At 32.7% G+C, this 15,666-nt stretch overlaps 1 protein-coding gene across 5 annotated transcripts; it reads right to left on the bottom strand.

Annotated features, from left to right (window-relative positions):
• Positions 1-11,969: 11,969 nt before the first annotated feature.
• LOC121260010 (AT-hook motif nuclear-localized protein 27-like) lies at positions 11,970-14,330 on the bottom strand. 5 transcript variants are annotated; one of them, XR_005939662.1, is made up of 3 exons: positions 13,655-14,267; positions 12,142-13,481; positions 11,970-12,048 (listed from the first exon to the last, which is right to left on the bottom strand). XR_005939662.1 is itself a non-coding variant. In XM_041161866.1 (2 exons), the coding sequence occupies exon 2, from the start codon at positions 13,408-13,410 to the stop codon at positions 12,502-12,504; it is 909 nt and encodes a 302-aa protein (XP_041017800.1). In that variant the 5' UTR covers positions 13,411-13,481; positions 13,655-14,330; the 3' UTR covers positions 11,970-12,501. The 5 variants fall into 5 exon arrangements, 3 of the variants coding, with proteins under 3 accessions (XP_041017800.1, XP_041017801.1, XP_041017799.1); XR_005939661.1 differs by having other exon boundaries at positions 13,651-14,267; XM_041161866.1 differs by having other exon boundaries at positions 11,970-13,481; positions 13,655-14,330.
• Positions 14,331-15,666: the final 1,336 nt, after the last annotated feature.

Consider the following 15,666-nt stretch of genomic DNA (forward strand, 5'->3'; position numbering starts at 1 on the left):
GGCTTTAGGCGACTCAATCACAGAGCAATAAATTAACCAAAATAGAATGATGCCCACTTTTAGTGCGACCCACGAGTTGGAAGGAAATGAAGTGCTTCCTTTCCTCATAATAGTGGTGTGAAATCTTTCATTTCGATTTGATTGCTTTCAAGGAAACTTCCTGCATCCATCCTCAACTTAAAAAACTCTTTTTAAGTGTTTTCGAATGGCTAAGTACTACCTTTCACTTCTCTCACTTTAATTTCTTCCTCTTATAGATCATGCCAACAATGTCCGTGATCCCAAATGGGTCATATGAGATATGATAGGATCTGTGATCGAAGAAGGCGTCTGTCTAGAGGTTTCCGGCTACAAAGAAAGCGGTTTTCAGTTCTGCGTGTGAGGTTTATTTCTTACTTCGTCAGGCTCTTTTGTAAGTGGAAGTTCCCATATTTGAAAGCTTTAAAAATATTGCTGAAAAGAGGTACTGTAGCCAAGAGATCAAGGATTATCATGAGCAGTATCATAAAAAATGGGCCTAATTCCCAAGAAAGAATGATATCTACAGCTTGCAGCTCGAGATCATATAATCAAATAAATTCATTTCACTCAGAAGCCATTTCCGATTGCTTGGAATTCATCAAAATGTCTGCAATTTCAGCGGATGGCAGCTCTGTGGCCAATAGCCTAGATGGGAATTGAGGTGCAGGAGGGACGCACATTTTTCGCAAGATCAGACTTTATTTTACTTTCTAGAGCTCTCTTTGCATGCGTGGACTCTTCTTTCATATATGCAAATCATGCATGCGCTTGAGATGTCTGTCTGTCGAAATTTAAGGTACTGAGGATGCATGCGCAGATAATGATCAATTGTTTGTGACGCTCCGATTGCCATGCATGCATTTTTTCGTGCCATACAAACGTTGCCTGAAAATTTTGATCATTCGAAAGTAACTGAATGTACGCCATTATTTCATGTAATTTTTACAAGAGAGAATTAACCGAGACATGCATGCGTGGTTGATGTTCTCCCCGTTATTGTTAGCACAGTTCCAGATCACAGAACTGTACTACTCATTTCGAGGTCTGTTGTGTTATAAGCTCACGTAGACGGTCATGTGGCAGCTTTCACGTCTCATAAATTTTGCAATGAAGGAATAAAAACTATTCTCGAGGGATTTTCTTCTTGTCATGATATTCACATAAAAGTTCTACCTAATTATTAGCTAGTAATTTGAATTTCTTGATCTCTAATATATCGCTGTAAATAATCATAATAGTAGTACTGCTGCTGTTCTTAATATATATAATATTTTTTTTTTCTTCTTTCTTTTCCCCAAAGGTTCTTTTCAACATATGAATTATTAGGAACTGCTCCTGGTCCTGTACGTCCTGATCAGCTAGCTCTGTAATTAGGCATGAAATTAAAGAATATTTGTACGGTTATATTTGGATGTCAAGATCATCACCTCAACCCATCTCAAATCAATTATTAATGAGATTTACTACATTTTCAACTTTTAAAAAAAAAAAGTTAAACTCATCTCAACCTACTACATACATTCAATTAACACATATCTCAACCTATTTATATTTAAACAATCTCAATGGGACTCTCAAAACACTACTATTTACAGATCAACTCAAATTATTTAAAATCACTTCAACATTCAAACGCAGCTTAAACCTACTAATTATCGATATACCACACATATCAATATCGTATAAATTAATGATCTACCTATCAACTAGCATAAAAGTATTGATGTTTTATTTTTAATAATAATTATAATGAATCTATAATAAGTGGTATGCACAAAACTTATATACCACAAAACTCATTAATTCGAAGAAATATAGAGTACCAATCCGCTACTAAAAAAAAAAAGAAAAAATAAAAAAGGTAGCCCAACAGGCCTGGTTTGTATTCACAACCCATCTCAATTCATCTCAACTCATTTAACTACTATTCATTATTATTCAGTAACTTTAACTCACAAATCTCACTACTATTCACAATCCATCTCAACTCATCTTCGAATCCAAACGATACCTAAGCAGAAAACATGCCACAACCTTATCATTATATATTCTGCACGGTTAGGAAGCTTGAGAGAATGATTAGGAGAATGATTGGGACGTACCATAATTTTAGCTGAAAATTGGTGAGTCAGAGTGCTGTGAGAATTTTAGGAAGTTCCAAAATATTGATTATTATTATATATCAAATGGGGTATCGGGTCAGTTTGATCTGATTTTGGATAAAATTTAGAATTGAATTGGTATGTACTAGTTTTGCATTTTCAAAAATCGATTACGTACCGGTTACCTCCTAAATCGGTACATCTGATTTTACCGATTTCGATCTGATTTTTCAATTTTAAAAAAACACAAATATGTAAAAAAAAAAAAAACAGCTTTAAAAAAATATGTTTTATACTTTATTTCAAAAGCTGTTACTATTATAAAAATTTGCTTTACTAAAAACTGCTTTACGAATATCTGTTTTACTAAAAAAAAATCTACTACAGGCCCTATAAATATAACTACTACAAAAACTGGAAAAAAAATCTGCATTAAAAAGAAAAATCTGCTATGGTTTATTTACATTAGATTTGGAAGAAAATAGATCATTAGTCGCTGTTAATTCCATGGTCATTTCCGTTGAAGGTTGAACATCATCGGGCGGCGTTTCTGTTTCATTTGAAAGATCCATATGTAGTAACAAAAACAAAATTAATAAAAGTATAACTACAATAATGTTTGTGCATTGAAGGGTGATCAGGTCCTTTATACTTCAATTGAGTTTATTATTCTTTATTTTTATTTTTATTTATTTTTGTCGAGGCTTCACAGTTTATTCAAATAAGAGACTAAGAAGGTACGTAGTGCCTGAAATTTGAAGTTTAAGATCAAGAGTGCTATGTCTTAGCATACCTGATCTATATATATGTGTGTGTATATATATATATATATATATATATATTTATATATATATCAATGGACAGCTTGATCAACCCAAAGCCTTCAAGGACCAAATTACGAAACCCTAAATTATTTCAAAAGGAACCATATTTTGCTTCACTAAATAAGTGGAATTTGGAAGCATACTATGTACAAAGAATTGGCTTGTACTTGGCCTGTGATCGTGTTTGAACTTTCACCTTTTTTAAAAGCATGGAATGACTAATGAGCCTATCTCAAGCGCAGGAGCATGTGAAGAGCAAACGGCCATTAACCCACTAACCCAGTGAATCTTTTAAAACCAAGCATAGATTCTTAGGCTTTAGCCATGGAACTTTTTGAGAATTTTAACAAATAGTGACAAACAACAGATGCCGCATGGTATGAAGAATTCCTCACCAAAATCAGAGGCAAATAATTAGGGAAAATAGTATCTAATGATGCTAAACATATTGCAAAAGTTTAAAAATAATGCTAAACATATTGCAATAGTTTAAAAATATATTTTCCATTCAAAAGCATCTATGATGCTAAACATATTGAAAAAATATTGAAAAAAAAAGCAAGAGGAGAGAGAGAGAGAGAGAGAGTACAGTGCAGGGGTGAACTATGCGAACGCCGACAGAGGGACTAGAGGATGCAACGGAGGGGCTGGGCTGGGGGGGGGGTGATTGGAGTGGGGAGGGAAATTGAAAGTGATTTTGGGGATGGGGGGGAGGGAACATGAAACGGTGCCGTTTATATATATAATATATATATAGTATATTTTATGTATATATATAATATATAGTGATATTAATATATAGTATATATTATAATACTAACTATAAGTCTATATATTATACTATTATGTAGTAATACTATCATAATAATACCATATAATACTATGTATATAGTTATATATATATATATTGTTATAGTGATTTAATCTATTAAAAAGAATTGTTAGAGTGATTTATATAGTGATTTATATCTAATACTATAGTATAATATTAGTTATAGTGATTTAGTATAACTATATTCGTATAACTATAACTATAGTCTATATTAGACTACTAATATTAGTGTATATATTAGTATTAGTTATAGCTATATAGTATATTAGACTATATAATAGTAATAATATCAGACTATTAGTATAGCTATATATTAGTATTAGTTATAGTGATTTAGTATAACTATTAGTATTAGTATATATATTAATATTAGTTATAGCTATATAATATATTAAACTATATAATAGTATTAATATTAGACTATTAGTATAGCTATATATTAGTATTATTAGTTATAGTGATTTAGTATAACTATATTAGTATAACTATAGTCCATATTAGAATATTAGTATTAATATATATATTTGTATTAGTTATAGTGATTTAGACTATATATTAGTATTTGTTAATTGTTATAGTGAGTTTAATTTATTATAACAATATTATTGATAGTATTATAGTGATAGTATTAGTATAGTAATTTAGTATTAGTATTACTATATCATTATTTTATATGTGATTATTTAGTATAGTGATTTATATACTAATTTATATATAGACTTAAAGTATATTACTAATAGTAACATAGTATTAGACTATAGTATTATTATATATATTAGTATTAATTATAGTGATTAGAATAACTATATATTAGTATTTGATAATTGTTCTAGTGAATTTAATTTATTATAACTATATTATTGATAGACTATAGTTATAGTATTAGTATAGTAATTTAGTATTAGTATTACTATATCATTATTTTATATGTGATTATTAAGTATAGTGATTTATATGCTAATTTATACATAGACTTAAAGTATATTACTAATGGCAATATAGTATTAGACTATTAGTATTAGGTCATAAAATGTAAATTGTAATTAATATAAATTATATACTAATATATATTAGTATTACTAATCTACTAATGTCTTATATACTTACAAAAAAAAAAATATTGAGAATTTATTAGGCCATCAAAATTTAGTAATAATATTTGAGTGATTTTCTTTCTTTTTTGGTTCTTACTTTTTATGATAAAATGTTATAATTAATATATATATATTTTATATTTAAAGAATAGGATCAATTAAATTTTCATGTTTAAGATTAAACTTTTATTTTATAAATTATAATTTATATTATTATATATATTATATATAATTTATTATATATAATATTAACAAAATAATTTAAAATATATATTAAATAGAACCGGTCCGGGCCAAAAATGTCCGGAACCAAAACCGGACTGATTCCAACCACTTTTTCAATTTCGAAAATTGGTTTCAAACCGGACCTATCCAAAATCGGATCGGTTTGATCGATACAGGCCAATTTTTCAGGTTTTTTTTTAACACCATACTTTATTAACCATTGAGTCATATATACATAACACTGATTAAACATGACAATTAATTAAACAAATGAAGCCTGCAGCCTCATAAAACACACATGATATATAAGATCAATCCGCTGTTTGAGAGAGAGAGATATATATATATATATATATATATATATACACATATGTAAGTTAAAAATATTCAAATACTGTGAGCTATTATGTCATAACTGATTGCTTAGATTTACATTAACTCCAGTAGTTAGTGCATGTCTGACTTATTATTAATAATAATAATATTATAATTATAAAAGGCCATTTTTTAAATAAAGCGAGTAGAAGTTTTCTTGAAAAGATGAAAACAATTTAACATAAAACGACCAAGTATTGAGTTAAGTTTGGAGATCCGTTGAATGTAGGACACGTGCATGTGAATTAACACTTGTCTCAGATTCAACTGCTTAGAGCATTAGCATTGGTTTATCTATATACATATAAAAAATCACATATTTTGAAGATTGACTTTGTCATTCAAGAAAAACTCCCACGTTAGATTATGCATAATATTTGAGCCAAATTAATAATAAAATATTATTATTTTATTATTATTTAGTTTTTTCCTAAAATTAATTATATATATATTTTAAAATCAGCACCTACAAAAAATTTCATCCTTTAACCTGTACTAAAAAACACTAACTTCATGTGTCCAAATATTACCAATTTCATATATCAAAATCAACAATTTTATATGTACACCAATTTCACCAACAAATATTAATATGTGCTCAAAAACACTTTGTATCATCAACTTAATACAAATTCTATGTATCAAAATCAACTTAATACAAATTCTACAAATTTGATTTTGATACAAATTCATACACTTAATAAAAACTCCTCCAAGTTGTCTAGAATACAAATTTCCAGCACCAAAGTTATAGTCATTCCATTCCATTACATGTTACTATAACTGATACAAGTCAGATCCATAAATTTTCAAAGAGCAAACAACAACCAGCAATGAAAATGGAACCAGTAACTAGCAACAAAATCACCAGTAGCTCCACCACCAGCAAGCAACATCTCGACCAGCAATTCACCCAATTGAAACCAGCAACAACCAACCACCAACAAAATTGATAGCAACCAGCAGTACAACAATACCCAAAACATGTCATCAGATAGTCATAATAATTACAAAATAACCCAAAACCAAGCATACAATTATGTACGAGATATGACCTTATTCATTTATTTCTCAATAATTTCCAAAAGGTGACCTTTATAATTTGGCATGCATTTTGTTTTCCAAAAGGTCAAGAGACTCAAAACCAATATACAGCACAAACACACACCCTTATACCAATGACATAAGGTGCAAAATCCACAGCATAAGAGCATAAGACCATAAGAGCACATGTCTAAACAACATAGTACAAATGCACAATACCAGCATAATCGAAAACCTAATCTAAAACAAAGAACAAAAAATCGAAACCTAATCTAGATTAAGCAAAACCAGAGGACAAAGCAATAAAATACTCTGTTATGCTCCTACATATTTACAAAAATCAGAGGACCCATTCACAAAAATCAAAAAATTGAAACCCTAAATCCATCCCTAAAATTAGTTCAAAAATCAAAACCCTAATCTAGATTAAAAATAGCATCCAAACAACAATTAGAACAAGCTGAAATCTATATAATAAAAATCTCTAGGCAAAACAGAGAGATCAATGTTTCATTTACCCTTGCTAGTCGATACAGAAAACACAATCCCAGTGCAGCAGTAGTGGTGATTTCCAAGATTCTTGTGATGGACGAAGTGCACTGTCCTTGTGGGAGACCGAATCCCTGGAAATCATCACATGATCAAGAATTTTGGGAGGGAGAAATAGGGAATGTTCACTCGGCCAGAGAGAGAGAATGAAGAAATAGAGACTAGAGGAAGAAAATCATACCTGACCTTCATGAGATCCGTTCAGAGTCGTCGCAAGATCCGTCGAGAGCCCTCGTGAGAGAGAGCTGCACAAGTTTTTGGTTCCGTTGGGGTTCTGTTCGAGTCGAGGGAGGGAGAAGAGGAAGTATGTGAGGAGCTCTCAGGATATCAAAATAATCCCGTCGGTGGAGAGAGAGAGAGAGAGAGAGAGAGAGAGAGAGTTGTAGAGTGAATAGTGCATTTGCAAAGATGTTGAAATACTGTTTATAGCTATGAAAAATTTTAGATATTCATAATCCAATACAGTTAATTTGACAATGTAATTATGCAAATATGTGTTTTGCATATGGAAACACTAATGCCAATGCTCTTACTGATCAAGTCACAATATTCAATTGATCAAGTTTCACCAAGAAATGTTGAAATTGAACCCAATTTGGTACTCTAATGCTCGTTTGGATATGAGATGTGAAATCACATCTCATTTCATATCATTTCAACATTCAAACACATCACTAAAACATAAATATTTTTTAATTTCAAATTTTCAAATTCTTCATCTAATCATTACCTGGTCATTACAACTTTTTCAAACTTGCAAACAAAACACAAAAAATAATTTAACTTTTTTAAATAAAAAAAAACTATATTAAAAAATTATATTCTAATAATATTTTTACTTAACATCTTCTCTTTCATGTCTCAAAACCCCATAAAACATCTTAACTCAAACCATTTTACTACTATATTCACACACTATTTGACCACTATTCACAGATTTCTCATCTCATCTCATCTCAACATCCAAACGAGACCTTTATTTCCTTTGTTCTGCTGGATAGATGAAAAGAAAATTATTTTCTATTTATTTTTATTTTTAGTTTTATTCCTGCTAAACTATTTGAGTTCTTCTACTCATTATCCCTACGCCACATACTTGCCAAGAGAAAAAAATAAAAGATAAAAAATAAATAAAAGAGGTGTGGTGTGTGGTGTAGAGATGATGAGTATAATTTTTCATCCTTATATATTAAGTTACATACTTACATATATATTAATATGATACAAGTATATATAAGAGTATGCTTTTGATATATATATATATATATATATATATATATATATATATATATAAATGATAAATACATTTTTACTATTATTTGGGTTAGAAAAATCAACTACCCCAACAAAAAAGCTCGAAACCAAATTAGACCTATAAAATCGAACCGAATTGAAAAAAAAAAGAAAAGAACTAAAAGTTTCTAGTTTTCTAGTTGAACCAATGATCTGCATCGATTTTTAGAATTTCAAAATCGACTTAAAGATTGATTCGATTCCAAAATATATCCAAAACGTGACTGAACAAAACATATTACACCATATGATAATAAGAAGTTTTCTTGTAGTATGATTACAAGAAAAATGAGTATTTGTGACAGATTATTAATTTGTGACGATAATGATTATTTGCTATAAAAACATACTTATTTTGATATAAAATAGTTATTTTTATAAAAAAATAACTGATTATAAATAAACAATTAATTTTTTGACGGTAGTATGCACTCTTGCTTGCATAGAATTTATAAGGGACGACAGGATGATCGTCGATGACCCCACTAATTAAGTTTTGGGACACCAAAAGGTTTGTTTTTTGTTTTTGTTTTTACCAAAAAGGTTCATTTGCCTGCCGATATGTAATCATCAGTACGTATATGATCTTCATATTTATCGTCATGATGCAGTATGTACGTACTATCTGATCATCATATCGGAAGAGATTTGGTAATGTATTACTAACTAGGGTTTAAGTTTCCATTGGATTTCGGACTCTCATGTTCATTTAATTAGTTGTTGTGAAATTTACATGCATGTCGGCTTCACTTTTCTTCCCCGGCCGGCCACCACCGCGTCGCCCTTTATATATATATATATATATATATATATATATATATATAAGAGAAGTACTATTGCTTACCAAAGAAAATGAGAAACAAATTAAAAGGACGAATTTAAGAAGGATTTAATTTCCTGCTTATTATGAGAAATTAACGCCTACATATATATGGTTGGAGAAGTCATGAGGCTGTATAGCCATATGCTCTCTCTCGTATGTTTGCTAGTAGTAGACATGAGTACGTACACGACTAGCTCGGTGCACGCAGTACAAAACTGGTCTCTCAGTAGTGCCTGCCACAATACCTAGAAAATCCTGATCATGATTCCAACACTGCACCATCATCTTTTATAGTTTCCTCCTGCGTGCATGCTTCTTTGTATATACTACCGATCGGATCGCTGGTTGAGTAAAAATATATAGAGATGCAAGCATGGTGGAAAGAGGAAAAAAGGATGATTGAAATGTATAGGAATATATAGATGGGCGGGCCGGACCGTTCGGACTACATGATCGGGACACAATTTACTTGAATTCTGAAATCTGATGGCAATAATTAATTTAAGAATTAAGAGTATGCATGCATTTTTTGGGTCTAAATTAAAATATATAAATGCAGAAAACCGAAGAAGAGAGGAAACTATATATTAGTTTAGACTTTAGCATTTCCCTATTATTAAACTAGCTTGAAGGGTTTTCATGTCTTCCCGGGCCCTTTCCTTTCTCCATCTCATCTAGTCGAATCCATACATATATAAATGGCTCGATAGATAAATTTATATATGGAAGAGTTGTAATGCTCACGCTATTGATAATATTACCTGACTCGTTGCAACATTAATTTGGGAAAGGTCCAATCAGATCGCTAGGAAAATTACTACAAGCCTGTATATAGATATAAATCAAGCTAAATTTCCAAGGATTTGTTTGGCTGCTATTGATAATATGACCCATATATCTAGTTGCATCGTTTGGAAAGATGATGATCTCAAACCTTATGCATGTCCACTAATCTTACATCGAGCTAATTTAAGGACCATATATACTACATACTCTACCTTTTCCTTCTATCTAATTGAGCTTTCTGAGATAGAAAGTTAAGAACATGATTTCCCAGAAAAGAATGATCAGTCCTAGAAAGCTTCTACAATATCTCTCAACAAACCCAAAAAGTTTTAATAATTAAGATGCAAAGCAACAGATCACACAAGTATTCCCTTTACTGAAAAGGAGAACCTAGCTAGGAGAAGGAGAAGAAGAAGGAACAGAAGAAGGAGAAGCAGAAGAAGAAGAAGAAAAAGAAAAAGAAGAAGAAAAAGAAGCAGCAGCTGGAGGAGGAGGAGGATGCTTCATTGGCATGCAATATCAGGCCAATTGCGAAATAAATAAAAACCAGCAGCATTGATCATTTAAAAAAAATAATGTTTGTATATGCTCTACTAACATTAACTGAAGCACGGGAAAATGATCAGTTATCCCTTGATGATCCATCTCTGATCCCTCAATCTACAAGATTTAAGAAAAAGAAGGCTTCTCTCCCTTAAGTGATGAAGCGAATTATTACTAATACTGGTCTTCTATAGATCACGTATCATTTCCTCCCTTCGCGTGCATGTGTAGCTACTATAGCAGATAATTGGAACATTGCCCACTAAAACTAATATAACAGTGCAACATAATCCATATCATGATGATTAACTATGGAAGAAGGAAAAGCTAGCTAGACAGGACCTCATAGGTTTTGGCATTGCATGATATACCAAAGTTTTTAAAAATTAACTTGAGAAGTTTAGGACATAAAATCTAGCCTTTCAAGGTCCAAACAAAAAGAGCAGAAAGATCAAATCCAAAGTTTCAAGAACATTATTTCCCCTTTGTCAAAGTTTCAAAGTCACTAAGTTAATTAATTACATGAATAAATATTTCCTCAGTTTTTCACCCCTTTTCTCGGGAATTGTCATTTGGGCAAAAGTTGTCTGGAGCTTGATTCTTGTTTTTCTTTTCTTTTCTAGCTGGGTCTTGGGAGAAGAAGCTGCTTCCATTCTTTTTCAAAATCCAAAAGTGCGAGACAAGTGTTCAAATGTCGTACTGGGCAAGCAGGTTTCAATTATACTTAATAATTCACAATCTCTCCAACCCAGTAAACGTATGTTTTACTACTGACAAAAAGAACGTTCCTTGTCTAGTTCCTACTGCTGTAACGTTTGGTCAGCCAACTGCAAGTTGGCAGGAGAGAGAGATGCTTGGTCTTGCAATATTGTTCCTAGAAGTTCAGATCAACTCGCTAGCTAGGGTTTTACGTTGTTAGTGAAACAAGCTTTTGGGGTTCTTCAGGGTGCTTTTCCCATGTTGGGTAAGCAGAAAATGGACTGAAGACAGTGGCACAAAAAAGATGGATAAAACAGCATGGGTTCATTCATGTGACACAAGCAAAGACTTTTTGCAGCATGGGGCACAGGGAGTTTTGGCAAGACAAAAACAAAGGATATATATATATATATATATATATATATATATATATATATATAATATTATACTATTCAGCTAAATAAATATGGATATGTATCTAAAATTATATGAAGTACTAGGTTCATATGTACATGATATATCTACCATGTATGTATATATCTACATATATACACAGATAATTTAAGAGGACCCATATATATATATATATATATATATATATATATATATTTATAGCTTCCCATGATATGTGTAAATTTCATGTTAGAAATTCACAAACTGAAACTCGTTTTGATCAGATTCTTATATTCAAGCATCAACACAGAAAAAAATACGGCATATATATGATGAATTGCTGCACAAGAGATGGAATTAAACACAAAAATAAAGCAGCAGATATGTCTATATATAGCAGTTTTTTTCTGCAATACAAGTCTCCACCCCTTGTGTATAAAGCTAGCTGAAATAAGTGAAGAAATTAAGAGAGGAAAAGGTTAAAAAAAACAAAAGATCAAGATCTAGGAAAGAACCAAATGGTTTATCGATCACTGACCTCCGAAAGTCTGCAGAATATTCCTTAAATATTTGCTCCAAACTCATGCATGATGGGTTTCTAGCTAGCTATGTGAAGATATCAAGCCTTCATAATTTCTTGTTTTGATCTTCTCAGTGCAAAGATGATGAGAGGACCAATTTGCTGAATATATCAGGAACATTTTGATCAAACAAACCGTAAAAAAGGATAGCTTTACATGTACGTTCTCCTCTCATCACCTCCTCCTCCATCTCCACCAGTTATTTAAAGCTGAGAAAAATTGAGCTCATTCATGAGCCAGGCGCAGAATCAACATCGATCTAGTATCACTCGAAGTCTAACATACATTTCCATCTAAAATATTGAAATCTCCACTAATTAAAATGGAGGCCTTGGAGCATTCCCACCCCATCCAAACAGATCACCCGAAAATGGAAAATTCCCCATATTCCCAGCTCCCATACTAAAAAGAGAAACACCACCAGTACCACTTCCACTTCCACCACTGCCCTCCCCAAGGTGTCCTCCTCCGCCTCCGCCACCTCCTCCAGTCACACCTGAAGACTGTGACGCTGTGGGTTGGACTTGAACGGCACCAGCTTCCTCCTGATCATCCAACGGTAAACGTTCAAACACAGCATTCGCAAACGAAGCAGCCATCAAAACCACCGGACCAGATGCCACCAACGGTCCCACCACACTTCCCCCAACAACCTGTCCCTGTCCACCAGACAAAAATATTGACAACCCCCCAGCTCCAGGCGGAGCCGGAGGTGGGAGCACCGTTCCAGAGAGAGACAGAATCTCGAACCTCCCGTGCAGCGTGACCACACTCCCCGCCGGAACCCCAGGTTGCCGCAGCGTAACATTCATTACTGTCCCGCTTCCGCTCAGCACACAAACCCCTCTCCCTCTCCTCCTCGCATAATTGGTCACGCTGTCCACGATGTCGGCGGCGTTGGCTACCTCGAGAACATGGGATCGAAGGGCGTTGGGGCTGTCCCGTGTCACGATAATCGGTGGCTTCGGTTTGTTCTTCGATCCGGGAGGACGGCCACGGGGGCGGCGGCTGGAGTTGGTGGCTGCACCGGAGCTACTAGTGGCTTGGGCATCGGTGTCGTGCTTGTTGTCTCGATCGGACGAGTCATTGGAATCGGAGTTTTGTTGGGAGTGATGGTGCTGTAGATTAATGGTAGAAGTAGGAGGTGGCTGGAGGTGCAGTTCGGGCCTGAGGAGGTGGTGAAAGTAGCGAGAACCAGCTTGGTTTGCTTCATTGTACCCCGCCATCGCCACATCTACTCTCTGCCACCACTTATTATTTGCCAGCTTCCTTTTCTCTGTACCGATCTCTCTCTGATCTTATACTCAAAGAAAAAAAAAAAAAAAAAAAAAGAAGCAAAACAACCGGCTCGATCAAGAACATAAGAAAAGAAGTTATTGTTTTCTTACGCAAGACTATAAAATTTAAAAAATTTATGGAAAGAAAAAAAAAAAAGAGGAAAAAAAGGAGCAAATTCTTGAACTCACATACTGAGAACCGAAAGAGTTTCCTTTCCAGAAATTTGGATCCTAGGTCAGTATATTGAGTCTTCGAAGGGGCTAATATGGGAGCAATCCGTTACAAAATTCTGAAATAACTTTACTTGAAGGATCTTAGTGCACAGTCTTCCGTACTATGCATAAGAAACTGAAACTTGCAGTTACATAAAGCTCCCCCCAACAAAAGGCCGTAATTCCAAGTACTGCTTCGTTCGGAGTTTCTGTATATACTTGCTACCGCCAATCAAACCCTGAACTTTTATCTCCTTTTCGTTGAGTAGTAATAATCAGAACAAAACCATCCCGGAGGTAGCCCACGACGATTCCTGTGCAGCTGTTTCTACCATAGATGTTGCCCTATCCGGAATCAGATCGTACGGAGAAATAAAGAAAGAAATGGGTAGTGATTAATAGGTTATAAACAAACTAATTTCCAGCGAAGCATCTGTAGTAGAAAGCAGAAAGGAGCACTCGTCAATGAAAATTCTCAGAGAAGTTTCCACTGTCGAACGAGCAGCGAGGAGAGAATTAATGGGAAAAAGAACAGAAAAGAAAATGGAGCAGCAAAATGAAATTCTTGTAAGAAATCCACGCGCTCTAGCGGGGGTGAAGGGAGCTATATATGAATGGGAAGAAGGAAAATAAATTAGTTTGTGAGAATTTTGAGGAGAAAATTAATGGTGGAAAAGCGTGCGGTAAAAGCAGAAACCAAGCAATTACCAAGACAAAAAAGACTTTGTCACGTGAGAAGATTTGCGAAAGCCACTCCTCTTTGTCGATCATCAGCTCCATCTAGCAGTACGTTTATTATATATATATATATATATATATATATAATATAATTCTTAATATTTTTAAGTTAAATTTGATGAATAGTAATGAATAGTAGTGAGATGAGTTGAGATGAGTTGAAATGAGTTGAGATGAATTGCGAATCCAAACTGGACCATTTTTCTTAACATGATTTACTTTTCAATTTAATCTAAACAATTAAAATATTTCTATATTTTATATTAAATACTGATACCATTAATCTAACTTTTTAAAAAAAAAAAAAAAAAAAAAAAACAGAGACGGCAGTGTCAACAAAAATTTAGAGAAGTAAATTCAGCATAAATGTTTGTGTAATATTACTACTATATATATAGAAAGTTGTAAAGAAGCTTGCATACATCATGAGCTCTGATGGACTCTAAAACCTGTACGTACATATATTATCTATATGAACGTGAGTATGTCGTTTAAGTTTGTTTCTTCACTTTGACGGTATATAATTTTTTTTTATTTAATAGTTAAGAAATTGACTTTTAATATATTGGTGTATTTTTAAAAAAAAATATTTAAATATGTTAAAAAATATGAAAAGATAAAAATAAAAAGATAAATTTATCTTAGGCAGCATGCCTAACTGTCATTACTAGGCGGCAACCTAGCACTACTCTTATCTATATATATCCAAATTTATCATAGTAGTATACATGCACGCACATGTATCTTAATCTTATCTATATGAAATCCACATGTACCTTAATTTTACCAATTGGGGGAAGATCTAGATGATGATGATATAGTTTTAAATGAAAATTAAAAGTTGAAAAAATATTATTAGAATGTTATTTTTTAATATTGTTATTGTTTTGAGATTTGAAAAAGTTGAATTATTTATTATATTTTATGTAAAAATTTAAAGAAATTATAATGATAAAATGAGATCATGAATTGGAGTGATTCTTGAATTCAAATCAGGCCTAATTCACCGCAACAAGCTTTCATAACCCCAGTACGTACATCAATGATCATGAGTTGTAATTGAAATTCGAAGAAATTAACACTATAGAAAGTTGAGATTCCAGCTCAGCAATTTAGAAATGTTGAAAATATATAAAAAAAAAAATCAGCAGTAGTACTGCTATTGACATGATCATTAGTTATGAGTACTCAAAAGCCTTACAGTTATATTGAGCACATGACCAAGATACTGGCTGGCCTGCAGACTCTCCATCC

Source organism: Juglans microcarpa x Juglans regia, chromosome 4D (assembly GCF_004785595.1).
Source record: "Juglans microcarpa x Juglans regia isolate MS1-56 chromosome 4D, Jm3101_v1.0, whole genome shotgun sequence".
NCBI lineage: Eukaryota > Viridiplantae > Streptophyta > Magnoliopsida > Fagales > Juglandaceae > Juglans > Juglans microcarpa x Juglans regia.

Coding starts and splice junctions, on each gene's coding strand:
- LOC121260010 (XM_041161866.1), bottom strand. CDS start 13,410: ATGGCGGGGTACAATGAAGCAAACCAAGCTGGTTCTCGCTACTTTCAC.